Source organism: Pseudorca crassidens, chromosome 17, assembly GCF_039906515.1.
Source record: "Pseudorca crassidens isolate mPseCra1 chromosome 17, mPseCra1.hap1, whole genome shotgun sequence".
NCBI lineage: Eukaryota > Metazoa > Chordata > Mammalia > Artiodactyla > Delphinidae > Pseudorca > Pseudorca crassidens.
In genome coordinates, this window is record NC_090312.1 from 42,687,428 (window position 1) to 42,715,201 (window position 27,774).

The following is a 27,774-nucleotide window of genomic DNA, read 5'->3' on the forward strand; positions in this document are numbered from 1 at the left end:
AGCAGTGTGGGGCTCCCCTCCATCCCTCTTCCAGGGAGAAAGGAGAAGGAGCAGAAGAGGCTGTTTTCCTTGCAGAAGATGCGGCTAACACAAGCCGTGACCGCTCAAGGTGGCTGCAGCCCCATCCGAAGGGCTAAGTCTCCACGCGCGCCCGGCGGATCCCTGTTTTGTTTTCTGGCGAAACTGGGTTTCCAATTCAAACCTGCCCCTTCCTCCATCCTTTATCCGGACAGCTAGCAAGTGTTTTCCTGGGAAGCGCAATTATGTGGCACTTAGTGTATTTTCTCATCTTCCTGTGTCCACCTGGTCAAAATAAAACAAAACAAAACAAAATAAAGGAGCCCGGGATTGAACTGTCGTTATTTTTTAAAAGGGGAGAGTGGGGTCACATGATGGCGAGTAACTGATTAGGTGAAGTGGCTGCAAGTCCGGGTTTGCTGCACAGCCGGCCCCTCCCGGCGGGGGCGCTGACGTCACGGAAAAGCCCCGGCGCTGGTCGGCCGGGCCGGTATAAACCGCGGGGCCGCGGCGGCTGCGGGCGGCGGGCTCCGGCGGAGGCACAGACGGCGGCAACGCGCGAGCACCCTTGCGCTCGGCGGCCCCAGCATCACAGCGCTCACCGACCCTCGGACGCCCAAGTAAGCCAGGCGGCCCGCGGGGGCCCTCCCGACTCTGGAGAGGGGTGGGGGGCTGGTTGGGGAAGGGATGGGCGTTCCCAGCCCGCAGAACTTTCTAAGTTGAGAAAAGAGCCTTCGGAACGTGCTGTCCGCACTGTGGTTTTCCAGGTTGGGGGCAAAGTTTAAGGTGCAAAGGATGCCATCTGTCATCAGCAGGTTCCTTGCTTCAGTTCAGGAAGAGGGCCACCTCCTCCTACAGGCTGTGGTCAGAGGGCAGCCGTCAGGCTCTGGTTGTTTGAATTCAAGTCGGCCAACGGGGGCGCTGCTCGTGAGATTAAAAAACCCGGCTGATCATCGCGGTCAGGGTCGTGCTTAGGGTCATCGACGGGTTGGGGTGTGGAGAGTGGGGGTGAGCGTGGGAAGGGGAGTGTCTGCGCATTTCTCGCTCTCCCGAGTGGATCTTGCTGATTCAAATAAGAAGGCTTCTACTTTATCTCAAGGAGCCTGGGAGTACAGACCTCCGTGCAAGGGGGACCTCCGTGCAACTTTCCCTGGGGAAAGGGAAAGTTGTAGCGAAGTTGTTGAATGTCTTTGGGGAGAGTCTTTGACTCTCAGAAAGGTGGAAATCTGAGTTGAATTAAAGAACTCTTGAAGCGGACATGGTTTAATAAGAGTGAAGCATTTTCTCTGCGAATTTGACAGGTCTGAACCTGAGCGGGTCGTTTCCCTGCCAGAAAGACAAGGCATGGGGCTGGGATGTTTTAAATGTGATATCCGTGGACAGGAGGGCAGAGCTGAGGCATAAACCTCAAACAAATTCTTCCCCCCCACCCCCCCCCCCAAATAATAGCTAATTCAGGCAGCTGGGGAGCATCCGGGCAACTTTACTAAACATGGAAGTTCCAATAATCTCTTGTCCAGTCCAGCCAGGGGGAGTGATGTCATTGTCACGTGTTTCCCACTGAGGCCCACTGGGTGCTGGTGCAATTAAGAGCCATGTTTAGACAAGAGCAGCTAATCTGGCCAGCTGGTCCCCAGCTGCATTAACTTGTTGCTTTTCAAGCCATGTCTGGAGGCTGTTGGTTCCTTCTGGCTGCCTCTGTGCCAGCTCTGAGTGGGGAATCCCCAGGCTTCCTTGCCGATGGAGGAAGCCCCAGGGCAGTGGGGGATATTAATGGCATTTTTTCCTCTTTGCAAGTGACAATCTGCCTGAGGAGCTGGTAACAGTGTGTGTGTGTGTGTGTGTGTGTGTGTTCGGTTGAAAGCCTGTTGACGGCTTCATTGGTGTTCCTTGTGTTAGGGTTACTTGTGTCTTACCTCATGTAATAGAACATCACTGATGACTGGTTTAAGCCCCCTGAGCTCTCACTCATGCTTCCTAATGCTAACACCTTGGCTGCTTTGCTCTCTAGGACCCAACGATGACTCTGAATAATGTCACCATGCGCCAGGGCACTGTGGGCATGCAGCCGCAGCAGCAGCGCTGGAGCATCCCAGCCGATGGCAGGCATCTGATGGTCCAGAAAGAGCCCCACCAGTACAGCCAGCGCAACCGTCACTCTGCTGCCCCCGAGGACCACTGCCGCCGGAGCTGGTCCTCCGACTCCACGGACTCAGTCATCTCCTCCGAGTCGGGGAACACCTACTACCGGGTGGTTCTCATAGGGGAGCAGGGGGTGGGCAAGTCCACTCTGGCCAGCATCTTTGCAGGCGTGCATGACAGCATGGACAGTGACTGCGAAATGTTGGGAGGTAGGTGGACCAGCCCCAGCGGGCTTCTGTGGTCAGCAGTGGTCCAGGAGAAAGAGCGAGTAGGTGGATCATTTATCTGCAGAGCTGGGAACTGCGTTTATGCATTCTTGGCTCTGGCTCAGGAGCTGAGTCCCCACAGAAGCACTGGCATAAGCCCCTGGGACAAGAAAATGAAAATGCTCGTAGATAGAACCTGGGCCAGAAAGGGAATTTCTTAGATTCCAGCTCTAAAGGGACTGGGGAGACAGATTATAGAGGGCAGAGCCAGAGGGTCAGGATCCCACCTCTGGCTTTTGCCATTTCTGGCCTGGACCTTTCAAGAACTGAGTGTAGGCACAGCCTTTTTCCATGGTGACACCTAAAACCAAACCGATTTGAAAAACTGTTAGGATGAATTCACTAGTTTGTTTATTGCAATATTAGAGGCTTTTGAGGGTATAAAATCATTTAAAATCTGTATTTTAAATAGCACATTTAAAAAAAATAGTGAAATACAACAATGATGATACATACATTTGTATAGAGTCTTACAGTTTTTCGAGACAACTTTCCCTGTACTATCTCATTTAAAATATTTATTATTTAAGCCTTGATTTCCAAAACTAATTTGAGGTGACACAGTCTCAAAAATTCACATATTCCTCAAATATGTGTAAAGCATAGCACTACATTCTGGGAAGTAAGATGAGGATCCTAATAGTCGATGGTTTTCATACAGTGTCTTTCAGCCACGGCTCCTGTCTTAGACAATGCCAGGGTCGCTGTGTGTCCCTGTTTGCAGCTGCAGAAATGAAGGAAGAGCCTTCCAGTTCTCGGCTGAGCGTAGAGACAGACCATGTCTGTCTCTACGCTCAGCTGCAACTCACAGCTGAATCACAGACTTCCGGAGTAGGAAGATGTCTTAGCGATGACTCGGTTCTGCCCTCTACTTCATGCACAGAAATCCTACTCCTTCCTCACTACTGTCAGCCCATTTCTACTAAATGTTTATTCTTCCATTGTCCGGGAGTTCACTGCTTCATAAGGCAGCTCCGAACTGGCTTTAAATGATGACTCACTGATGGAACATTGATTTCTCTCCTCACTCCTGAAATCTCAGGGACGATAGCTAAACCGTATTTCAAGGGAGAAAGAGGGTCAGTATCTCTTTGGATGTAAAAGCCTGTGGGTGAGCGTCACTATAGGAGAAAGGGAGGAGGAACTACAGTCTAGAATGCGCATTTGCAGTGTGACATGCATTTTGTTGGGAGCCTTATATTTGCTACTGTTTATTTTGGTCCTGACATTATTCCTGTACTCATATGGGTAAACTGAGTCTTAGGGACTTTCCTAGAATCACCCACTGGGACAGCTGGAATTAGAACTCAGGATTTTATAATGTTAGTTTGGTGGTGTTCTCCTTCTGTCATTGATAGGGAACTTGCTATGTGCCAGGCACTGTGCTCAGTACTTCCCACAGTATTTTGATAATACTTAAACGAAAATTGAACCAACTTGGTATTAATATCCCTATTTTACAGGTGAAGAAATGGAAGCTTATGAAGTCAAGTGACTTTTCCAGGTTGAAAAAGCTAGTCCATGGTCTGGACAGGATTCAAAACTAGTTGTGGTTGAACCTAAATCCTGTGTTCTTTCGCTGTACTCGGCAGCCCCTGGATTTAGCATCCAAATGTTGTTACATACTGTAGCACGTTGGGCTGGGTACCGACCACATGCCTGGCTGCATGCTAGGCTCTGGGGTACCCAGTGATGAACGAGGTGCACCATACGTACCCTCTTAGGAAGGAGCTAAGTGTCAGTGGCTATAATTCAGAGCAGGATAAAATTATATGAATACCTTAAGAAGTAACAATAAAGTGCTTTGGAGACTGATATAAAGGAGAGACCAACCAAGAGTTTTTGTTTGTTTCTTTAGGAGGGAGGAATTGAAACAGTTAGTGGATAACAGACTTTCAAAAATGTTTGTCTATTAGAGTGCAGTGGTATCTATCCAGAGGGCAGTATCCCCATAGGCATAGAGTATTAAGAAGATTGACCCATCCCTGAAACTTGAGAAGGCAGGCTTCGGTATCTGGGAAGCTTCTTTGTTTAATAGGGAGAGGGGGCAGTTGGTAGAATCCTTTCCTTATCTCCTCAAAGAGGGAAACTTGGGCAACAAGAAGCTTCTCAGCTGACTCATCCTACCTAATGTGTCCTATTTGAGTAACTAAATTTATACTGTCTAGGGTTACAGCCCTTACGTATAGGTGGCTATTGGAATCACTAGTTGGCTTTTATGTTTCCCAAGGAGAGGGTTTTCCACGGCATTTCACTGCATCGTTCTTTTTTCAGCATTAACCATAAGAAAAAAACTACACAATACTCTCATCATCATTTCTCCAAATAAAGATGGATGTTGTTAAGATTATATTGCAATAATCTTATGACTCTCTGTGCACGCTTAATGCCGTTCATTCATTCATCCATCCACCCATTCATCCCTAAACAGTTACTGAACCTATACCGTGGAGCTTGATGGGACACGCTGAGGACATACAAAGAGTCACGGGGCTTCTTCCTTAAAGATGCTTACAGTATATGCAGTAGAGATCAGCTATAAATCGATAGGATGGGATAAGTGTCTTCAAAGAGGTACAAGGGCAGTGCTGTGGGAATTCAGAGGAGAAAATAAATATTACTTCTGGCTGTGAAAATCAGAAAAGGGTTCATGCAAGTGGTGGTCTCTGAGCTGGACCCTAAGGACCACTAGGTTTTGGAAGCCCTGAGGTAGGTGGAAGGCATTGCACGTGTGCACAGGGAGTACAGGAGAGAGCACCGGACTCGTAGCCTGATGATGTGAGTTTGGACCCCAGTTTTGACACTGACTTAGCTAGGTGCCCTGGAGACAAGAAACTTACCCTCCTTAAGCGTCCTTATTAGTAAAATAGAGACAATAACTATTCAAAGTGTATTAAGAGGATAACAGGTGCCTGGCACATAGTAAGTACCGAGTGAACGAACATTAGTGAGAGCTGATTCTGAATCTGTTGGTTCCTTTCCTTGGGCTTATCTTCCACAACTGGACCTTTCATCCACTTTGGTCCCTCTTGGCTGGGGCCCCGTGATATGTGCAGAGGAGACGTGAGCCACTAGAGGATAGGGCAGTATTCCTAAGCAGGAGTTCCTTTAGGGTTCGTTGGGATCCTCTGCGCTCTGAAAGCTGAAAGCAGTTGAGAGTTTTTTTTTTTTTGCGGTACGCGGGCCTCTCACCGCTGTGGCCCCTCCTGCCGCGGAGCACAGGCTCCGGACGCGCAGGCGCAGCGGCCACGGCTCACGGGCCCAGCCGTTCAGCGGCATGCGGGACCCTCCCGGACCGGGGCACGAACCCGCGTCCCCTGCATCGGCAGGCGGACTCTCAACCACTGCGCCACCAGGGAAGCCCCAGTTGAGAGTTTTGAGGGGAGAGGGTTGCCGGAGCCTCTGAACTTTCGAGGGGCTGCCTTAGCCGTTTCTAGCGGGTAAGAGAACTCTTGGGCAGGTTCACACACAGCGCTTGAGCCAGTCTCGAGCAGGATGGTCCTCCAGGCACAGTGGGGGTCAGATGCAGAGAGACAAATCGGGATGCGCTAGTCCAGGGAAGATGGCTGCAGACAACAAACTCCATCCCACACCTCAGGATGATCTCTCTTGCTACGCAGGGTGTGAGAACACACCCCTGGCTTTCATGGAGAGGACCGGAAGAATGAGGACTCCCCAGACCAGGTTACTGAAAAGCCTTATAAGCCAATAGGCCTTAACCCTTTCTCCATACACCTTCACCCAGAGCAAATTTCAAAGGACTCTTCCAGAATTTTATATTCTTTTATTTCCCCTCTTCTCACCCAGTTAACCCTTGAAAAGGCTGAAAGGTGGGGACTAAGAGAGGAAGAGAAAATAGAGCTTTGGTTGCAAGCAGGTCCTCTCCTGGTCGCAGAAGGCTCTCAAGCAGGATGCTTTGAGTGAGAAATCCTTGGGGCATGTGGCCAGAGGTGATACATAAGCCCAGGTGCAGGGCATATGCACAAAGCAGGGCGGAGGTGTATTGCTTTAGGCTTTTGGGTTTCCGGCACAATGACTTTCAGGCAGAGGTAAGTCCAGTCAGAATGATCCTGTCAGGAACTTTCCAGAACAGAAAAGCAGTTTGGCCTTATTTTTGCAGCTGGAATCTTTAGTCCACTTTTTCTCTAGATTTCTTCTGGTACCACGTAAGCCAAGAGAAAGTTTGAGTTTGCTTTTCCCCTTAGCTATTGGAATACAGTATGTTTCTGTCTGAACTACTAAGGATTGAAATGAATCTCTTGTGCCTACTGTTGCGTGGTGAGTGATGAGCTGAGGGCAGAGAAAGCGCTTTTTTGAGTTTTCTGAGTGCAGGGAGGTCTTTCAGAGAAAAGAGAAAAACTCTGAGGTGGTAAGGGGCAGTCAGCTCCCCCGCCCCCTACCCCCATCTGTGCTGCTCAAACTTTGATGATTTGCACTTGGTTGTATAAAGTTGCCTGTTGAGGTCATGAGGACCTCTAGTAAGCCAAATTAGGCATTCCACTGCGATCCCATTCATGATACATATTGTAGATGGCAGACATGATGGGAATAATAGATTTAAAATCCCCCAGTGGGAAACTGTTAACATCATTTAGAAGAATGACACCTAAAGAGATGGGAAAACTGACAGAAAGAGCCATTCCTGGCTAATTTTATTCTCATTTGTCCATATTTTCTTTTCTTTCCCTCTCCTGACTCTAATTCTTAGAGGAAGAAACATTGAACCAGGAGCATTGCTTTTTATAAACCCCTCACTATTATGAAACAGGAAGTGCCCTGGTTCCTACAATGCAGGGCTCTTAAGCTAGGATTTACCTATGGCAGGGAATGGCAAGTATGGCAGGAGCCAACTTCCTCCATCTGAAGAAGTGATGATAACAGCTAACACTTATTGCATTCCTACTTTGTGCCCAGGCTTAATATATGTAGCTGTCACAGCCCTGAGGTGTGGATACTGTTATCAATCCCATTTCACATATGAAGAAACTGAGGCTCAGAGAACTTAAGTAAGCAGTCCTGAGCCAAACAGTTAATAAGAGATGGCACCCAGATTTGAATTCAGGTTTGCTTGTGCTCACAAGCCACAATGCTATATTTATCATTTATTCATTCATTTGATAAGTATTTACTGAGCACCTGCAACCTACCAGGCGCTGTCCTGGGTGCTGGGGGAAATAGCAGTAAACGGCATAGATGCAAGTCTCTGCCTTAACATTCTGGAAGGCAAGAGGGACAGAAAATAATAAAATAAGTTAAATGGATTCATGTTAGGTGGCAGTCAGCACAATGAAGAAAAATGAAACAAGGAAGGGAGTAAGGATTATTGATAGCAGAGAGGCGATGGAATTCTAACTAGATGGTCAGGGAACACATCCCTCAGAAGGAGCTGAGGGAACAAGTGTTTCGATATTTGAGAGAACAGATTCCAGGCAAAAGGAACAGCAAGAAAAATGGCAAAAAATCATTATGAAGATCATAATTCTCACATGATAAAATTCAAAACAGGAAACCTCATTGTGAAAATAGAGTGGGTATGGGTTCAGTTGTGTGGGATTGGTGGGAATCTCTCTTGCAAAAATCCCAGTTAACTCAGTTAATCCCCCCTCTCCCCACTCCCACTGATTTTTCTGGGATGGAGCTGCTCTGGCCCTTTGTACTGCATTCACCCTTCGCTTGCATTCCATCTGGGCTCAAGTGCAGGGGGGAAGGTTTCCATTACTAAGTAGAGCTGGAGACTGCACTTCTGTTCTACTTAAGATGGAAAAACAAGGCTGTTTATTCCTAGGGAACTGTATTTTTTTTTTTAACGAAGAAAACTTCGCCAAAGCAGGGCTAGTTTCAAGATTTTTTTCTTGCACATCTCAAAAGAGGAGAAATGTCTCTGAGCTGAAAGCTCCTGAAATGGCCAGTGAATGTTCAGTAATCACCCCACTGAAAGGTGCAGTGGGTTTCCATGGAAGGCTTATGAGCTGGGTTTACAGTTCTGCTGGGCAGTTAGGGTTTCTCACGGCACCGTCCGTGGACTCTGAGTCAAAAGCAGTAAAGTGAGTTTATTCTCCTGAATGGCTTTACTACATAAAAGGTATAGAAATGATGAAAACAAATGCCTTTCATTTCAAGCATTTAGGTATACACATTCAGAAGATGTAGGTGTTCTCCTTATTACTAAGCAGAATACTGGAGGAATATACATAGAATGTTGTTGAAGGTGATTAAAAAAATAATTTGCCTGTGTGAATATTTACACAGTTTACTCTGTATATTTACATAATTAATTGCATATGTAGTAAGTTTATTTTCTGGCATAATTTTCTACACCCTTTTACAGAAAAGTGTTGCCTATTTGCCTGCCTCCAGGATCACTGTTCTTTCTTTTCCAGAAGATACATATGAGCGAACACTGATTGTTGATGGGGAAAGTGCAACAATTATACTCCTGGACATGTGGGAAAATAAGGTATGCAGAGCGTGTAGCTCTCTGTAAATTCCTTTCAGGGCCTGCCTTCCAACAGGCTGTTTGGGGCAAGGGTGACATTGCCCTTTTTGATGTTGCAGATGAGGTGGACTCATTTTCTTGATTAAAAGCATTTACTTCTGGAGAATGAAACTGTTCTAAGGAACAAGTCTTTCATAAATGAGATCTGAATAACAAGCAAGTTGCAGTGATTTGCCTTTAGTTCTATTCAAGAATACAAAAAAGTGTGTTTGTTTTAGGGAAAGCGCCAGTAAGTATGGATGATAATTTTAAACTACGTAAAAACATATTATATGAAGCTGACACTCCCACTACTAGTTTTCAACATTGGTTTTTTAAAGGTTTGGGGTTTCTGAGCCCATTTGCTAGACCTTCTGTTTATTAAGAACCCTCCTATGCTAACAAAAGGATTCTTCATTTTGTCACTTAGGGGCAAAAGAGTTTTATGGAAGCCAGGAAGGACTCATTTTTGGTAGTTTAAATAAAATTGGAAATATTGTTTGGCAGACTCTTTGTATAATTTATCAACTCAAGCTGTAGGAGGAATCATAAAGTAAAACTTTTTGGCATCAGTGCTGTCTGAGCTAGGAGTCTTTACAGCCACAGACATCTTGTAGGCATGGAAGACTGATGCCTTTTGGAGAGTTGGAATAAGTTTTCTTCCTTTCTCATATCAGCAAGGGTACTTTAGGATAAACACATTGTCTCTTTCAAACTAACACCTCATTTACCAGGCAAGTCTGAGCTCATGGGAGATCTCATTTTATCAGGGGGAGAATGAGTGGCTCCAAGACCACTGCATGCAAGTCGGGGATGCCTACCTGATTGTCTACTCCATCACGGACCGAGCTAGCTTTGAGAAGGCATCTGAGCTTCGAATCCAGCTCCGCAGGGCCCGGCAGACAGAGGACATTCCTATAATTCTGGTTGGCAATAAAAGTGACCTGGTGCGGTGCCGGGAAGTGTCTGTATCAGGTGAGAGGAGTGGTGCCAATACCATAGAAACTGCCTCTGGGTCACCTGCATTTTCCTTCCAACAGTTGTTCTTTCCTTCCTCTTTCATGAAGTTGGAACCAGGGACTTATTAAAATGCCACATGGAGCTTTATGTATACTCTCTAAGGTGCCCCTGTTCCCAGCAGATCATCTGTTCTACCAGCAGGATTCCCATCTCCCTATCCCCAAGGCTTTCCCTGGAATTCCTTTAGGGAAGAGGTCATGCTCAGGGGTTTACTGGCAGTCCCCAGCCTTTGCTCCTTGTCCTTTCTACTCTCCAGGGAGATCTCAAGAGTCCTGGGAAGTGAAAGTAGCATCTTCAAGCAAGAAGGACGGGAACTTTGATTTAGGGGCACTGTGAGAGTCTCACTGAGATTAAGAATTCCACTCTGGTTGCCTCTGGTTCCTGTAGACCCGAGAAACACCCTCCCAGCCCTTAGCCTTTGCTTCCTAAGTTTCAGTTAAGGCATCAGTCTGATGGTGTCACGTATCTTTTGTCGTACTTGGTTCAGGGATAATTCCTGTTTGTTGAGTTGGCACCCAAGTGCCTTTGGGGGCCCTTAAAATTTTATTGGCCTAATACAGATTTGGTACGATGGTAAAAAAATAAAATACTGCATTGCCAGGCTCCACCTAGGAGAAAAGAACCCTGTTGAATACTTAATAGACCCAACCAGCTTGGGAATGTCTTACTCTTAGGAAATGACCGTCTACAGTAGTCATTTTTTTCCAAACCAAAACTTGGACACCTGGTCATTGAACACAATAGAACATTCGAAAATGAGACTTTCAGAAAAGCTTGTTTGGATAGATTGCCGTAATTGTATTGTACTGTGTGAAATTCTCCAATTTTTTTTTCAAAATATCTCGTCAAAGCTTAAAAAATTTTTTTTCAGAGAGGAAAGTCAAATAGTCAGATTCTTATTTTCAATTCAGGAAACTGACTCAGGAGAAAGAGTAAAGAACATGAACTTGAGAGTGAAGCAGGCCTGGATTCACACCTGTCACTTACAGGCTATGTGAACTGTCTCAAGTTTTTAAAGGACCACCTCTCTCCCCTCCAGTCTCATCACCTATCTGAAAGGGATAATGTATTCTTAAAGATTGTTGTAAACATTAAAAAAATGTTTATAAAGTATTCAACCCAGTTCCTTATGGGAATCAATTTAGGCTATGGCTTTGACTAATTAATATTCCGATATTTGACGAAATTGGAGTTTCACACAGTGAATTTGGTGGGCCAGATCTAAAGCCCATCTCTCCTGTTTCCAGGAACCTTCGTGTGAGAGTCTTTCCTTCTATTTAAGCCCTGGGAGGACATGTGTCCCAGTGGCCTCTTGTATCCATCGCATATATGACTGACTTAGAGTTCCCTAGAGGACCATTTAAAATTAGGACTCATCCAGCTTGGCTTTCTGTGTGTAGGGTCATATTCTGCAGCCCCCCTGACTTTCTTCTCCCCTCCTTTCCCCACCAGAAGGGAGAGCGTGTGCTGTGGTGTTCGACTGCAAGTTCATCGAGACCTCTGCAGCTGTCCAGCACAACGTCAAGGAGCTGTTTGAAGGCATTGTGAGGCAGGTCCGCCTCCGGCGGGACAGCAAGGAGAAAAATGAGCGGCGGCTGGCCTACCAGAAGAGGAGAGAGAGCATCCCCAGGAAAGCCAGGCGCTTCTGGGGCAAGATCGTGGCCAAAAACAACAAGAACATGGCCTTCAAGCTCAAGTCCAAATCCTGCCATGACCTCTCTGTGCTCTAGGCACCCGGAGTCATCCAATGTCCCCCAGTGGACATCACTGAAGGCCATTGGGACCCGTAATCTATATTAGATTGGATTCTTAAGTATTGTTAGATGTGGCTTCCCCCGTTATTAGCTGGGAACTAACGTGCTAGGCTGATGGGCAGCAAAATGCATGAGAAATGAAAGAGCTTTGTGAAGACTCAGTATTTATTTACAGGAAAAGCCTGACCTTTGCTGCTTGAACACCCAAGACTCATTAGGGGACATGGTTGGTGTTCACATGTGTTTCCTCTCTCCTTTGGCTAGTAGAGAATTGAAGCCTACAAAATAATGCCTAGACAAGAATTTTTCATTATTAAAATTTTGCCTGGTGTTCTGTTATGTGAATTTGAGGCCGATCAGTGGGTCATAGACAAATATAGGAAAGCCATCGAAGGAATTTTTCAAAGGAGGGAGAACTTCTTTCTCTGTACCTTATATTTGTGGAGCTAGGGTTGCGGAACTGGGTTCATCACGATCTTCACTGTTATTGCTCCATGAAGCTGTGAAAAGAAACGATGGACTTGCTGGAAACTAAAGCTTAGTAAACAATCTTTGTTCAGTGCCCACAGTCAGGGATCCAGAAGTGTATAGGATTGGGAACTGCTACGTGTACCACTAATGGGTTCAAAAATTATATCTTTACTACTGTTGTCTTATAATTTGTTATTTAAAGGAAAATTATTTTAATCAAATTCTATTTAGTCAAACCACATTTTATGTTGCATTATTTTCAAAATCATAGGGCCATCATAAAAAGATATTTTTAAAATCTAAATTATTGAGAACCTGGAGTGCAAAATACCAAATTTTTAAATATAATCGAAGGTCTGCAGTTTTATAAAACACAAAACATAAATACTTCCAGCATTTTGGGTTGACCCTTTTATGCCACAGCTCTGCTCTATTTATTATTATTTTGCAAAATAACAACCATTTTAACATTTGATAAAGCATATTTATGAACATGTTTCTTAATAAGAAAAATGCCCATTTTATTACCATTTTCTATCTTTTTCAGAATATTCAAGTTTTTACCTATATGTCTTATAATAAAATAAATAAAATCTTTGAAAAAAAAGACATTCCGAAATGTTTTTCCTCCCGACTCAAGATGATGACGATCATTTTGATGTAGCTTCTAGAGCAAGCACATTATAAAGAAACTTACCTATTATTTTATTTCTTCTCTTCATTGGCAAGAGCCCAGTCATCATCTGTTTTAAAGAGTATCCCTGACATCTCTCCTTTGACATGTGATTCACAATAATGCAAAGTGATTTTCGGCTGATACAGTTAGCAAGTATTTGAGGTCATGTAAATGCCAAGTTATAGTAAAAGCAAGATTGACCTTTACTTTGGTCTGGCAAATTCCTGACTCAACAGATGGGCTTGGCTTTGCTCCCCAAAGGCTCATGGTCCTAAGCTTGAGTAAAGCATTAGAGGAAATTATAAAGGATTAGGGAGGAGCAAAAGGAAACTGGTGATTTTCAGCCTGAGCTCTAGCCAGGCAAGGCTTTTAACCAAATTCTCCTCCCTGACATTTTTACAACTGGACATTAACACGTGGCTGCTTTCCAGTGGTGCTGTGTAGCCCTTCTGCTTCAAGGGTAGGACTTCCTGCTGTTCCCCATTCACACCTGTGCCCCCCCCCCCACCAGCACGCGCTCTCAACTCCCTATCTTTCTGAGTTTGTAATCAGACATACACTAGTAGTGACAATCAAGGGATCTTGCATATTGCCCAAAGTGACGCAGTTTTACAAGGTGTCTCTGCTCTATTTTGTTGGCCCTTTCTCCTCCTTTTTCCAAGTTGGGAGCAAAGGTTCCCAGCTCTGCACTTTGCATCTTTGAATTGGTCGAGGAACCAGTACAGGGAGGTGATAAGAGTAAAGCTTCAGGTTATACGGGCCTGGGATGAATCCTGGCTGGGCCATTTGACATGTGTGTCTTTGGAGTAGTTAAAGTTTAAAGCTTCTTGACTATTAGTTTCTCATCTGCAAATGGGGTTGCTAATAATACCTACCTTGGAAGGTTGTGAGATGGATGTCTTTCAGTCTGCCATACCGTAAAGAGCTCGAGAGACGGCAGTTTTCATTGTCACATATCTTCCATTCTGCATCAGTTAGTTAGTTTTATATGTCTGGAAACTCAAAATCAGGGGCCACTATGTCTTTTCCTTTTCATTTCTTTACTCTCTGCAATACAGTGCTTTGCATATATTGAAGCTTCTTATAGTGTTTCTTCTTGAATGGTTCCTCTCAGTGGCCCCACGAGGTTGACAGGACATTTTATAGCAAACAAGTCCAGGGGGATACTAGTTCAGATGTGAAATGTCTGGGCTAGGACTGGGGTCCAGATGGAACTCATTTGCATCTTCTAGTATCCAAAACCATTTCCTATACACACAGCTCTTTTCATCCTCATGGACCATCCCCACACACACCACACACACACACCCCTCTACACAGCACACACATATAACATACACATACAGCAAACACAGTACACATATATCCCACAGCTTTTCAATCTGGTTTCATCACTGTGGATGTGTGACCAGGAGGAACTTGCTTATCCTCTCAGCCTCAGTTTTCCCATCTGTGATGTGGGGATGACAATATCACCTACTTCACAGTGTTGTGGTGAGAATAACGTGAGACCGACAAAAGTTCTCGCCCCAAGAGAACTCCCACGACTTCTCCAGCGCAGCATCCTCGCCTTCACACCTCCTTTAGATTTTACTGGGCACCCAGGCACCATCAGGTGCCGGGAATATAGTGATGACTAAGACATTGTCCTGGTCCTCAGAGTAAAGTTGACTGTCCCATAAAGCCAAAGAAGGTGGCATTAGAGATAGGAAGAAAATGAACTGTGGGAGGATTATACCTCGAAGGCGCTAGATTTGCTGCCATTAGATAAAATTCAAATGAAAGAAAAATATTATTAAAATGATTGGATTCAGTGTGGAAAAGTAAATTGGGCTATTTTTTTTTTTTTTTTTTTTTTTTTTTTGCGCTATGCAGGCCTCTCACTGCTGTGGCCTCTCCCGTTGCGGAGCACAGGCTCCGGACGCGCAGGCTCAGCGGCCATGGCTCACGGGCCCAGCCGCTCCGCGGCATGTGGGATCTTCTCAGACTGGGGCACGAACCCGCGTCCCCTGCATCGGCAGGCGGACCCTCAACCACTGCGCCACCAGGAAAGCCCAAATTGGGCTATTTTTAAAAATTCCATTTTGGGAAATGAATTAGGAGCACTGGAGAAAAGTTGGATTTTAAGCATCCTACATTTTCGCTCAGTACATGAACTACTCAATACAGGGAACAAGGCAAATAAAATCACTTGGCAAAATCCATGCAGTGCCTGCTTGTGCAAAGGTGCTGTGGAGAATACACGGTGGGAGACGGCAGTCTCGCCTTTAAGAAGCTTATGATACAGTTATGACATATTGGTGGGAGGGGGGCATGGTGTGAATGAGGACAACTGCACAAATAACTAGAATATGACATAGAAGATAAGAAGGGGCCATGGAGGCATGTGAAGTAAGGTGGTTGGAGCTTAGACGGGAAAAAGAATTCCTTTCTTGGCTGGTGCAATCCTGGAATGCTTCTTGGAGGAAGTGGCATTGAGCTTCATCTTGAAGACTACACAAGATTTCCACAGGTAAGATTGGTTAAAAGAAAGAAAAACGGAGAAGTTGGCCTATGTAAAGAAAATAACATAAGCAGGGGCAGAGAGGCAGGAAAGAGAAAAATCTGTTGAGAAAAATAAAAGAAGTCCAATTTGACCAGGAGCTTCCTGGAAGGTGGTTATGTAAATGGTTAAATATGTGAGGCTTGGAGTTTTCACATTCTTACTTGTTAGGTGTAGTGGGTTGAATTGTGCTCCCCCAAAATGCAGGTCTACCTCAAAATGTGAACTTATTTGGAAATAGAGTCTTTGTAGGGTACTTAGTTAAGGATCTTGAGATGAAATCATTCTGGATTTGTGGTGGGCCCTAAATCCAATGAGTGATGCCTTTATAAGAGAAAAGAGAGGGAGACAGATTTGGACACAGAAGAGACACGTAGGGACGAAGGCCACATGAAGATGAAAGCAGGGATTGGAGTGATGCAATTGCAAGCAAGCAACACCAAGCAACGTCTGGCACAACCAGAAGCTGCAGAGGGAAGGAAGGATTCTCCCCTAAAGCATTCTGAGGAATTATGGCTCTGCTGACGTCATGATTTTAGATTTTTAGCCTCCAGAACTGCAAGAGAATACCAAGTTTATGGTAACATCAGTAACCCTAGGAAATGAAATACACTGGGTTATTTAGGGCAACTTAGCCTCTATAAGCCTCGATTTCTTCATCTGAAAAACAAGGATAATACCCATCTCAAAGGATTATCACGAGGATTAAATGTAAAGCACGAGAGTGACTAACCAGGAAGATAAGAGGGGAGCAGTCATAGACTACGTCAATTTTTCAGGCTGAGAAGTTTGGACTTAGTTCAGAAGGCAATGCAGTTTTTGAATATTGACAAATAGGGTGTGACAGATGAGTGGCGCCGCTTCAGTACGTGCCCCAGGAAAGCTGACCTGGCAGGAACCAAGAGGCACAAGACCATCCCCTCCCCGCAAGGAGACTGTGAGGAAGCCTCAGGAACACCTGGCCTAGCGTACCGAGTACTGTGCCCTGGGCAGAGGGAAGGAAGCCGTCCAGCAGGAGAAGCATCGATGTGTCCCTTGGATTTACGAGTACACATATCTGTCAGGGTTCAAAGTTTTGTACAAGGAGTGCTCCCAACGCGGTCAGGCCTGATACCTAAATAGCCAGACAGCAATGCAAATGAGAGAGAGAGAAAGATAGAAGAACGGGGCGGGCCCAGCTGTCAGCTGAGGCCCTGGGTTACAAGATTATACCGGAGTAAGGGGGAGGATTCTGACTTTGTGACTGCCTAGGAAACAGCCACAGTACAAGAGACCCGAGACCATCAGTAATGGTCCAGTTTAACTCCTGAAGCTCTGAGGAAGTAAATATTATACACCTGCTTGCCCTGTCATGTGACTAGGGAGAAGGATGGAAACCAAGGGCTTGAGGAGTGCCGTTGCACACGCACGTGACTCTGCATGGGTGTGCGTGTGTGTGTGTGTACGTGTGCCGGTGCGTAAGTGTATGTGTGTGTGTTGAGGGGCAGAGGAGGGAAGGAGAGGGCTCACAGCTAAGGGAGTAGAGCACTGCAAGTAGAATAATTTCAAAAGTCAACTAGAGGGCTTCCCTGGTGGCGCAGTGGTTGAGAGTCCGCCTGCCGATGCAGGGGACGCGGGTGCGTGCCCCGGTCCGGGAAGATCCCACATGCCACGGAGCGGCTGGGCCCGTGAGCCATGGCCGCTGAGCCTGCGCGTCCGGAGCCTGTTTTCCGCAACGGGAGAGGCCACAACAGTGAGAGGCCCGCGTACCGAAAAAAACAAACAAAAAAAGTCACCTAGACTCTCATCTTGCTCCACTTTCCAGTATATTCCCAAAATGCTGCTGCTGTCAGTGGTCTTACTTACTTCAGCATCTATCAAGGAAACTGAGTATTTATGAGGTGTGTGCCCTTTCAGAAACTCAAGATGATTTGTAACTTAAGTTTGCTGAGATCGTGGTCAAATAAGTGGAGACAAAAGTGAATCTGCATCTTTTGTGGTGCTGGTGTTTTTAACCACTTGCTCCGAAGTAGAGAAGCGACCTCTTCCTGTCAGGCTTTCGGAAACATGGAAATTCAGGCGGCCTGAGATGTACTCGATCTAGCATCACCCAGAGGCTTCACGGTCGTTGTTTGACTTGCAGAAATCTGGCTGCCTTGTGGGTAATTTGAAACAGTTTTGAAGGGCACTTTCTTGTAGGGTATTTGTAATTTTAGCTACATACATACACATACACATACCTTCCTACCTATATATGCATGTATATGTACACACACGCACACATTTACAGCAGCCTCATTTGAAGAGAAACCATAATTGTAATACCGATGACAGATGTTTTAAAATAAATATCTGATGAGGGAACTATACCCCTCACGTGAATATTGGCAAAAGGTACCTTATCAGGACTACCACAGACACAAAGACACAAAGCATGTTGTGAATATCAGAAAACGGGCAAGGCAAAGAGCTGTGAGGCCTGCAATTCGATAGTCGTTTAGCTTTTATTTGATTAAAAACCACAGTCAGGGGCTTCCCTGGTGGCGCAGTGGTTGAGAATCTGCCTGCCAATGCAGGGAACACGGGTTCGGGCCCTGGTCTGGGAGGATCCCACATGCCGCGGAGCAACTGGGCCCGTGAGCCACAACTACTGAGCCTGCGCGTCCGGAGCTCTGTGCTCCGCCACAAGAGAGGCCGCGACAGTGAGAGGTCCGCATGCCGCGATGAAGAGTGGCCCCCTCTTGCCACAACTAGAGAAAGCCCTTGCACAGAAATGAAGACCCAACACAGCCAAAAATAAATAAATAATTAATTAAAAAACAAAAACCAAACAAAAACACAGATATACTTGAAAGCAGTACTTTCTTTTTTTTGTAAGCATCAGGTTGGACAAGGCAATGAGGTAGAAGTGAAAATCCTATTAAAAAAAAATCCAAAGGAAATTGCCTGTGATTCATCTGTTTGATTGTAAGATGGAGCTGGTGGCTGGCCATAATGTGTTACAGTATTTGGAAACAGCACTGTGAGGAACTTGGATTATTTGGGGAATGACTGGGCAAAAGGAATTCTGAGCTGAGGTGGAAACAATAAGTGAAAACAGGACCTCCAGAGGTCTTTCAGACAAGACCTGCCACACTGTGAATGTGCCACCTGGGGAAGCAGGCCGGCAGCTGGGTGGTCGTCCCACGTGCACCTTCACCCAGCATTGCAGGAGGGCACATTTTAACTGTCCTGCATGCATTACCGGAGACGTGGCCAAGACGATGCTGTCCATAAGGATGGTGGTAGCAAATTGTTATGACTTTGCTAACTTAACATTTGTTAATGCAGCACAGAGTGCTGGATGGTGAACCTCAGTCAACAACGGACCACAAGACGAAGTGAAATAGAGAAGTTTATTACTCACAGGTCCTGGAGGAAGCACAGCGTGCCTTGAGGGGCCACACAGGGAGGTCCAGGCAGGGTGCAGACAGAGTGGCTGGACCTGCACACACGCCTTTATTAAGATTCCAGGATGGAGGGCTCTGGGGTTCTTGGGGCAAGGCTGGATGGGTCAATTCAAACAAAAGAGCGGGAGTTTTGGTAAGCTCCACGGCGGTCTTATCTAATGGCTGCGGGGAGACTGTGCTCACGGGGCTACTGGGAAAGCCACATCAGGGACTTACGTTTGCTTATGACTCTGTGGGCTATCTAGGGCATGCACTTGCATGAGGGGGGCCGTGCCAGTTTAAGGCCTCCCACAGGTCACTTGGCCAAATAAAATGGGTGCAGAGGCAGCAATACCCTGGAGCAGAGTAGCTTAGCCAAACTCTGGACACGAATGTTTACTGAGCTCTCTTGGTCCCACGGCAGTACACGCAGACCTTTTGCCTCCAAAGGATGACTCCAGGTTAGAGCTTGAGACGGCCTAGGATGGCAGAGGGCCTCCTTTTTGCACAGAGAGAAAATGAGACCCCGATAAGTGCGATTTTCTCAGTGACGCAGTTGGGCCAGCACTCAGGGTTCCTGATCCCAGTTCAATGCTCTTTCCGCAAGAGTAACCGCCCTGCCACCTTAGTTGAAAGACATAGATACAGGTCCTGGCTTTGCTAATTATTAGGGAGCCTCAAAATCCTTACATAAAATAAGAAAAATGATACCAACCTCAGTGTTTTTAAGATGACGGAATGAGATAAGTAAAAGTGCTTTGCAATCTCTAAAAGGTCTTCAAATCTCTACAGGGTTATTAAAGTGCTTTGCACGTATGAGGTGGCCTTAGGGCTTGTTTGCCCATCCATGGCTTCAACAGTGTTTGAGGGAAAATCACTGGTGTCAGTCTGACTGGCACGTGGAGAAGATCTTCCAGAGTAGGTGGGTCTCTCGGTGCCCACCCACAGCGGATTGCCCACCCCCGGTGTAGACACTCACCTACTTTGCTGACATATTGGACTGGCCTTGATCACTGTCCCTTGGAATATCTAAAGCCAGTTAAAAAACATTAGCAGTTGGGGAAATGCCAATGCTATCTCTTCTGGCAGCAAAAGGAGAGAACTTGTAATTTGATTTTCTTTATTGTGTCTTTGAGAGTCTCTGTACAGACTGGGAAATGAGAAATGCTATTTTAGGTGTGGAAGATGAGGACGATTGACTCGTAAAAACAATCAGATTGATAGTGACCTTGTCCATTTACCCGCTTTTAGGTGGAACAGTGTTCCACCCAACAGATAATCGAAACCCTAGGGTTTCCTAGGTGCTTCGGGTTCTAACTGTGAGTATAGGGAAGAAGACAGAAGTGGACACATGGAATCCACCCCCTTTATGAGAAGGAAGATGCAGACTGTGCAGCCGTGTGAGAGGGTGGCTGAAAAGATGAGATGAACCGAGAGGAAGCTGGGTTCTGAGTCCATCTGCCTGGGTTTGAATCCTGGCTCCACCTGTTCCCAGCTCGGTAACTTGGGCAAGTAACAATCTTTCTCAGGCTCAGTTTTGTCATCTGAAGCAAGAAATTGAGTAAATGAATTAAGATTATCTACTTCTCAGGTTTTCGCAGGGAATAGTGGGAAAGTGCATAAAAAGTGCAGCTCCTGACACATGATGAAAGTTTTTAGTGATTTTAATTATTTTCTTTATTCAAACAAAAACCAAGAGCCTTCAGAGACTAGTCTTAGGAGGGAAGCCTGGAAGTAGGGAGGGGCTGTCTAACAAGAGACTGTCCTACTCTGTTATTGTAAATTCTCATTTTCCCATTGGGCGTTCAGTACAATTCTGATGGGTAATCCAGCCTGAATGCCCTGCCCAAAAGGTGGACCAAACTCTCTGCCAAAAGAGTTCCCCTTAGCAGCTGAGAACAGGCTAAAAATTTCAAAAAGCCTTTAGTAAGTTCTGAGGTTGCTAAGTAGCCTGTGTTCTGCATGTAAGCAGAGGCGGAGGGAATTAGCTCACAGTCCCTGAGGATGTATGTGGGGGGCATATTGTCTCAGCCCTCTTGCCTGGATTTCTTGTTTCCAAGCTTCCGATCCTCCAAAAGAGGATTCCCTAAGTTCCCAGACTCAGGAACTACCGCCTAGATATCTTGACATCAAGCTCCGGAGAAGCAGATACCTCCTCTGCTCCCTGCTGTTTAGTGTTTTCCGTCTTAATCCTAGTTTACTGAGTGAGATACAGGCATCTTCCCTCCCTAGATGCCTGGCCCGATGTGTCTCTTCCTCATGTTAGGTGAGATTCTTGCCCTACTGCAATGCGGGGTTTTATCCTTGAAGGTCCAGCTTCCACGCCACATGCCAGCGTTTCCCATAGTGTGATCTCTGGTCCCTTGCACTCTGTGATATTCAAGTGAGTTACGGTGAAAAGGGAGAATTCCACGGTCAGATGTATTCAGGGAAAATTAAGCTATAGAAAGTAAAATAGGCTTCATTTAAAAATATTGTAGTAAAATATACAGACCATTTACCATTCTACCCACTTTTAAGTGTAGATTTCAGTGGCATTAAGCACATTCATATTGTTGTGTAACCATCACTGCTATTCATCTCCAGAACTTTTTTATCTTTCCCAATTATCCATTAAACACTAACATCCATTCCCCTTCCCCCAAGCTCCTGGCAACCACCATTCTGCTTTCTGTCTCTATGAATTTGATTATTCCAGGTGCCTCGGATAAGTGGAATCACATAGTATTCGTCATTTTGTGACTGGCTTGTTTCACTTAGCATAAGGTTTTCAGGATTCACTCACACTGCAGCATGTGTCAGATTCACATTCATTTTTAAGGCTGAATAATATTCCACTGAATGTATCCACAAATGTATTCCACATTTTTTTATCCATTCATCTATCAAGACACTTGGATTGCTTGTACCTTTTGATTATAATGAAAAATACCGTCATGAACATGGGTGTACAAGTATCTGTTAGAGTCTCTGTTTTCAATTCTTTTGAGAATATACCCAGAAATGGAATTGCTCAATCTTTTAGGATTTCTATTTTTAATTTTTTGAGGAATCTCTATACCATTTTCCACAGCGGCTGCACCATTTTACATTCCCACCAGCAATGAATGTACAAGTGTTCTGATTTCTCCACATTCTTCCCAACACTTCCTATATTCTGTTTTTTTTTTTTTTTGATAACAGTCATCCTACTGGATATGAAGCAATATATCAATGTGGTTTTGATTTGCATTTCCCTAATGATTAGTGATGTTGAGTGTCTTTTCATGTTCTTACTGGCCACTTATATACTGTCTTTGGAGGAATGTCTATTCAAGTCCTTTGCTGATTTTTTTTTTTTTTTTTTTTTTTTTTGTGGTACGCGGGCCTCTCACCACTGTGGCCTCTCCCGTTGCGGAGCACAGGCTCTGGACGCGCAGGCTCAGTGGCCATGGCTCACGGGCCCAGCCACTCTGTGGCATGTGGGATCTTCCCGGACTGGGGCACGAACCCGTGTTCCCTGCATCGGCAGGCGGACTCTCAACCACTGCGCCACCAGGGAAGCCCCTTTGCTGATTTTTTATTGGGTTTTTTTGTTGTTGTGGGGCTGTGGGAGTTCTTTATATATTCTGGGTATTAATCCCTTGTTAGACATATGATTTGCAAATATCTTCTCCCATTCCATGGGTTGTCTTTTTACTTTGCTTATAGTGTCCTTTGATGCACAAACATTTTAAATTTTGATGAAGTCCAATTTAAGTATTTTTTCTTTCGTCGCCTGTGCTTTTGGTGTCATATCCAAGAAATTGTTACCAAGCCAGTTTCATTTGCCTGACATGCAGCCAGCCAAATGCTGAAATAGAGAGGTTTGCAGCAGAGAAAGGGTTTATTCACAAGGCAGCCAAGTGAGGAGATGGGAGAACAAGTCTCAAATCCACCTCCCCAAAGGTGAGGGCCTTGGGATATTTATGGTGTAAGGAAGTGAGGTGGTCTGAGGAATGGGGAAAGATGATTGGAGGCAAGAAAAAGGTAAAGTAACTGGTGTTCTGTGGCGTATCTGAGTTACATGCTTCTTCATGGGATGCACGTTCAGGAAATGGCAGCATTAGCATGATCTAAGGGTGGAGTTTGGGGCCCTCTAACATCAAAAGTCATCCATCAAACACTCACGCAGTCCCAACTGGATGGCTGGTCATCAAAATCGGTTTGATCTGGGCAAGACTAGCTCCATGTTCCTGAAAAACAACTTCAACAGCTGTTACTGTTGAGAACCATACATCAGAGGCATTATCTATAGGGGACAGTTAAAGGAGTCTTGTGATATATTGTCGAAGCTCCATGAAGCTTGGAGGGTATGCAATTTGCAAGAACAGTTAAGGTGAGCTTGATCAGTGAAGGCAGGTTACAGGATATTATTTATTAAGCAAGTTATGGTTTAAGAGTTCTGATGACTGCCTTTGGTTTCAAAATCCTTGCGGAATCCAATGTTATGAAACTTTTCTTCCATGTTTTCTTCTAAGAGTTTTATAGTTTTAACTCTTATGTTTGGGTCTTGGATCTATTTTGAGTTAAGTTTTGTATGTGGTATAAGGTAAGGGTACAACTTCATATATATATATATATTTTTGCATGTGAGAAATAGGCTTCTTGCATCATCTAGAATTCATTGGTTGCAAGCAACTGAAACCGAGATAGGCTGATTATTGGTATAATTCTAGATAGTTCATAGGAATTAAGGGAAGCTCTGAATGGTAAAATCTCTGGAAGTACAGAATATGGCAATGATTTAGGAATCTTAGTAACAGGAACTCATGGACTGTTTCTAATGATGCTGTGATATGAGAGACTTAGCTCCAAAAATCTTGTGTGTGTCATATTTGGCTGGGAGGCCTGTAAGTGGAAGTGTGTGTGTGTGTGTGTGTGTGTGTGTGTGTGTGTGTGTGTATTGAGGATGAGGCAGCATTGTTACTGAATTATCTCAACAAACAAGCCCAGATGAAATGCAGGGTTTGGGTGGGTGGAAGGGAGAGAGGGAGTGATTCCCCAAAGGAAAACCAGAATGCGGTTACAAAAGGAAGCGGGAAGGGGTACTGGCTAGGCCAAACAATAAATACTTGCTACTTTACCTCACTGAAAACTTTCTCAGAAGTTGACTGATAATGAATACATTGTGAATCTCAAGTAGGCAGGAATAGAATATGGAATGTTTCCCATATTTATTTGTCTAAGATACTCTTAAGTGCATCTTACAGGATTGATGTTCCATAGAACATGTTTTGGGAAATGCTCTCATATGCTAGTAAAAATAGCTCTGTACTTGTACAATAGCCAGTTCAATCCAGGTTGACTCTTTTCTTCAGTGGGTAAATTAGACACAGCTTACATAAAGAGCAAGGACACATTCATGTCACATACATCCAAGCACTGAGCTGAAGTGGGTCTGGACTTCCCAAGTTCGTGCTGGGAAGCTAGGGGTCAGATTCAAGTAATCCTCTTTCATAAACTCACAGATTTAATGATGACTTCACATAAGCCAAGCAGAAAAACAGTTCACAAATTTTTTTTGGTGTACGTATCATCTATGGGATGGAAATACGTTTCTCTGTGACACTGAGATGTGAGAAATGATACGTTTCTTTATTTTTTTAAATAAAATTAAATCTTAGTTCAGTACTTTCTCAGCAGGGCTGGTCTTTTTTGGGAGACCACCACTCCTTTGGCTTATTCATGATACTATGGGACTTATTCAAGACCCAAACAGCTGGTCTCTAGGGAATGGTTATCTTCATCACTGTTCTGCTTTCTGATACACAGTACCTCCACTACGTGTTGATCCCCCATGTATTGGGCACTGACGCTGTAGGTGGGCTCCTGAGATGCCCCCACCACAGTGCTCTTCACCCCGACCTCATACTCGGCATGGGGCTCTCAGTGTGGCTTCCCAAATCTCTTAGCATTGGCTTTTGCAGGCACCCATGAAGCCAAACCCAAACTCAAGTCCTCTTGTGTGTGGAGTGGCACAGTGGAATGCTGGGGTAGACCTGCAGAAGCCCCCTCCCCTCCCCAGGATCTGGGATTCCAATCCCACTTGACACTGAGTCATTTCTCTTTCTTACTTCAGAGCATGAACACCTCCGTCTCCTCCTCCTCTGGCATTTAGTGATCCAGCACTTGGGGTAAGGGGAGTGCAGCCCAGTAATCAAATTTCAGTCTCCTGGGACTTTTGAAGATCCCAGGGCTCTGTCCCCAGAGGTTCTGATTCAGTTCCAGAGCGGTGGGACCCAGAATAAACTCCCAGGAGAGTCTGATTCAGCAGGTCTTCTGACCATACTTTATGGGCACTGGCCTAGATCTGGAGACAAAAGCCTGACAAGACTCCTGGCGGTGGAAAAAGCTCAGTCTTCTGAGATGCCATAATTGGTCTCCTAGTTTCCAAAAATGGACAGCATGCTTCTAAAGTAGCAACATACAACCAATATGGTTCAATTTCCATATCCTCATTGAATCTGCCATGACTCACCTCTGTAGAGCTGTATTTGAAATCCCTGTGAACAGAGAGAAGAGAGTCTCGCTATTGTGGCCTGGCAGGACCTTGACCAGGTGCCTGGTTTGCTAAGTCTTGATGTCTGACAGGCTGTGGGCTTGAAGTGATAGGAAGCAGATCAATGTGGGGGATGGACAGGGGCCTGTGTTCACGGGCATGGCTTGTCTTCCCCAGGGCACAGTTGTGAATCCGCCATTAATCTGGGGATCCTTTGTGACTTTCAGAATGGTCAGAATGGGTGCCTTTTTATTTTGTTGCCAGCGCCTCTTCTTCCTGCTTCTCCAAATTCCATGCAGACATCCGTATTTCTATTGTTTCACAAATCCTGGTGTTTGAGAAATGAATGGCTGTCCAGCAGGACTGCAGTAACCCCCTCAGCTCAGGGAAGGAGGGAATGATGTTTTCTTTTGGTGTTGTTTGTTTTTTGCATTAGTAGTTTTGTATTTGTTTTCTTTTTATAAAAATTAGTTATCTATTTTATACATATTAGAGTATACATGTCAATCCCAATATCCCAATTCATCCCACCACCACCCCCCACTTTCTTCCCTTGGAGTCCATACATTTGTTCTCTACATCTGTGTCTCTATTTCTGCCTTGCAAATCAGTTCGTCTGTACCATCTTTGTAGATTCCACATATATGTGTTAATATATGATATTTGTTTTTCTCTTTCTGACTTACTTCACTCTGTATGACAGTCTCTAGGTCTATCCACCTCACTACAAATAACTCAATTTCGTTCCTTTTTATGGCTGAGTAATATTCCATTGTATATATGTACCACATCTTCTTTATCCATTCTACTGTCGATGGGCATTTAGGTTGCTTCCATGACCGTGCTATTGTAAATAGTGCTGCAATGAACAATGGGGTGCATGTGTCTTTTTGAACTATGGTTTTCTCAGGGTATATGCCCAGTAGTGGGATTGCTGGGTCATATAGTAATTCTATTTCTAGTATTTTTTTTTTTTTTTTTGCAGTACGCAGGCCTCTCTGTTGTGGCTTCTTCCATCGCGGAGCACAAACTCCAGACGTGCAGGCTCAGCGGCCATGGCTCACAGGCCCAGCCGCTCTGCGGCATGTGGGATCCTCCCGGACTGGGGCACGAACCCGTGTCCTCTGCATCAGCAGGCGGACTCTCAACCGCTGCACCACCAGGGAAGCCCTATTTTTAGTTTTTTAAGGAACCTCTATACTGTTCTCCATAGTGGCTGTATCAATTTACATTCCCACCAACAGTGCAAAAGGGTTCCCTTTTCTCCACACCCACTCCAGCATTTGCTGTTTGTAGATTTTCTGATGATGCCCATTCTAACTGGTGTGAGGTGATACCTCATTGTAGTTTTGATTTATATTTCTTTAATAATTAGCGATCTTTTCATGTGCGTCTTGGCCATCTGTATGTCTTCTTTGGAGAGATGTCTATTTAGGTCTTCTGCCCATTTTTGGATTGGGTTGTTTGTTTTCTTAATATTGAGCTACATGAGCTGTTTATATATTTTGGAGATTAATCCTTTGTTGATTCTTTTGCAAATTTTTCTCACATTCTGAGGGTTGTCTTTTCGTCTTGTTTATAGTTTCCTTTGCTGTGCAAAAGGTTTTAAGTTTCATGAGGTCCCATTTGTTTATTTTCGTTTTTATTTCCATTACTCTAGGAGGTGGATCAAAAAAGATCTTGCTGTGATTTATGTCAAAGAGTGTTCTTCCTATGTTTTCCTCTAAGAGGTACATAGTGTCTGGTCTTACATTATATCTTTAATCCATTTTGAGTTTATTTTTGTGTATGGTGTTAGGGAATGTTCTAATTTCATTCTTTTACATGTAATTTCATTCCTTTTACATGACCAGGAATGATGTTTGTTAATTCCAAAACTTAAAGCCAGGTGGTAGGTGATTCAGGGCCCTCTGAAGCTGGGTTTCAGAAGGCAGCAATCAGGGCTTTGCTGGGAGCCTCTCAAGGCTTGGATCAGCCTTGCTTCTCAGAGGGTCAGGTTTGAGGATGAATGACCCGCATGCCGCGTGCAGTAAGCTGGGATCAATGAGAATGGGCAGTGGGAATATTCCTGGTAATGAGGATGGTGTTTTCTAGAATGTGAACCAGGAGGCAGGACACTGGAGGCCTGGGACAAGCTTCAGCTCTTCCACCAATGTCTCATCACCTCTATGCTTCAGGATATTTTCCTCTAGAAAGTAAGGAGGGTTGGGCTAAATCTATTAATTCAAAAGTAAATGTTTACTGAGCTTTGATGATGCACCAGGCTGTGTGCTACAGGGATGTGACATTAAATAAAGCCTGATGCATGGTCTTGTGATGATGCTTTCCAAGGTCTCCTGACGCTCCTGCATTCTGTGAGTCTATAAATGATGCCTGCTCATGGCAGCCCTTGAACACTGTGTTTTCACATGCATTATCATGACTGTACTGTGAGATGTGTCATCCTTCCCACTGCATGGGGGTCAAGTGTCTTGTCTAAGGAG

At 44.9% G+C, this 27,774-nt stretch overlaps 2 protein-coding genes across 4 annotated transcripts in view; both read left to right on the forward strand.

Moving 5' to 3' along the window:
* Positions 1-478: 478 nt before the first annotated feature.
* On the forward strand, positions 479-12,753 carry GEM (GTP binding protein overexpressed in skeletal muscle). Of its 3 annotated transcripts, none has more exons than XM_067711766.1 (5): positions 479-638; positions 2,030-2,432; positions 8,807-8,883; positions 9,672-9,876; positions 11,374-12,753. In XM_067711766.1, the coding sequence occupies exons 2-5, from the start codon at positions 2,039-2,041 to the stop codon at positions 11,649-11,651; spliced, it is 954 nt and encodes a 317-aa protein (XP_067567867.1). In that variant the 5' UTR covers positions 479-638; positions 2,030-2,038; the 3' UTR covers positions 11,652-12,753. The 3 variants fall into 3 exon arrangements, with proteins under 3 accessions (XP_067567867.1, XP_067567869.1, XP_067567868.1); XM_067711768.1 differs by having other exon boundaries at positions 2,030-2,369; XM_067711767.1 differs by lacking the exon at positions 479-638 and adding an exon at positions 1,500-1,837.
* Positions 12,754-15,011: 2,258 nt separating this feature from the next.
* CDH17 (cadherin 17) overlaps positions 15,012-27,774 on the forward strand; it is a 137,513-nt gene continuing 124,750 nt past the window's right edge. The window contains exon 1 of the mRNA XM_067711769.1: positions 15,012-15,334. The gene's annotated coding sequence lies outside the window, so the exon portion shown is untranslated. The remainder of the gene's footprint in view (positions 15,335-27,774) is intronic.

Coding starts and splice junctions, on each gene's coding strand:
- GEM (XM_067711766.1), top strand. CDS start 2,039: ATGACTCTGAATAATGTCACCATGCGCCAGGGCACTGTGGGCATGCAG. Junction 2,433..8,806: donor CCAGGAGAAAGAGCGAGTAG/GTGGATCATTTA, acceptor TTTCTTTTCCAG/AAGATACATATGAGCGAACA. Junction 8,884..9,671: donor TGGACATGTGGGAAAATAAG/GTATGCAGAGCG, acceptor TCATTTTATCAG/GGGGAGAATGAGTGGCTCCA.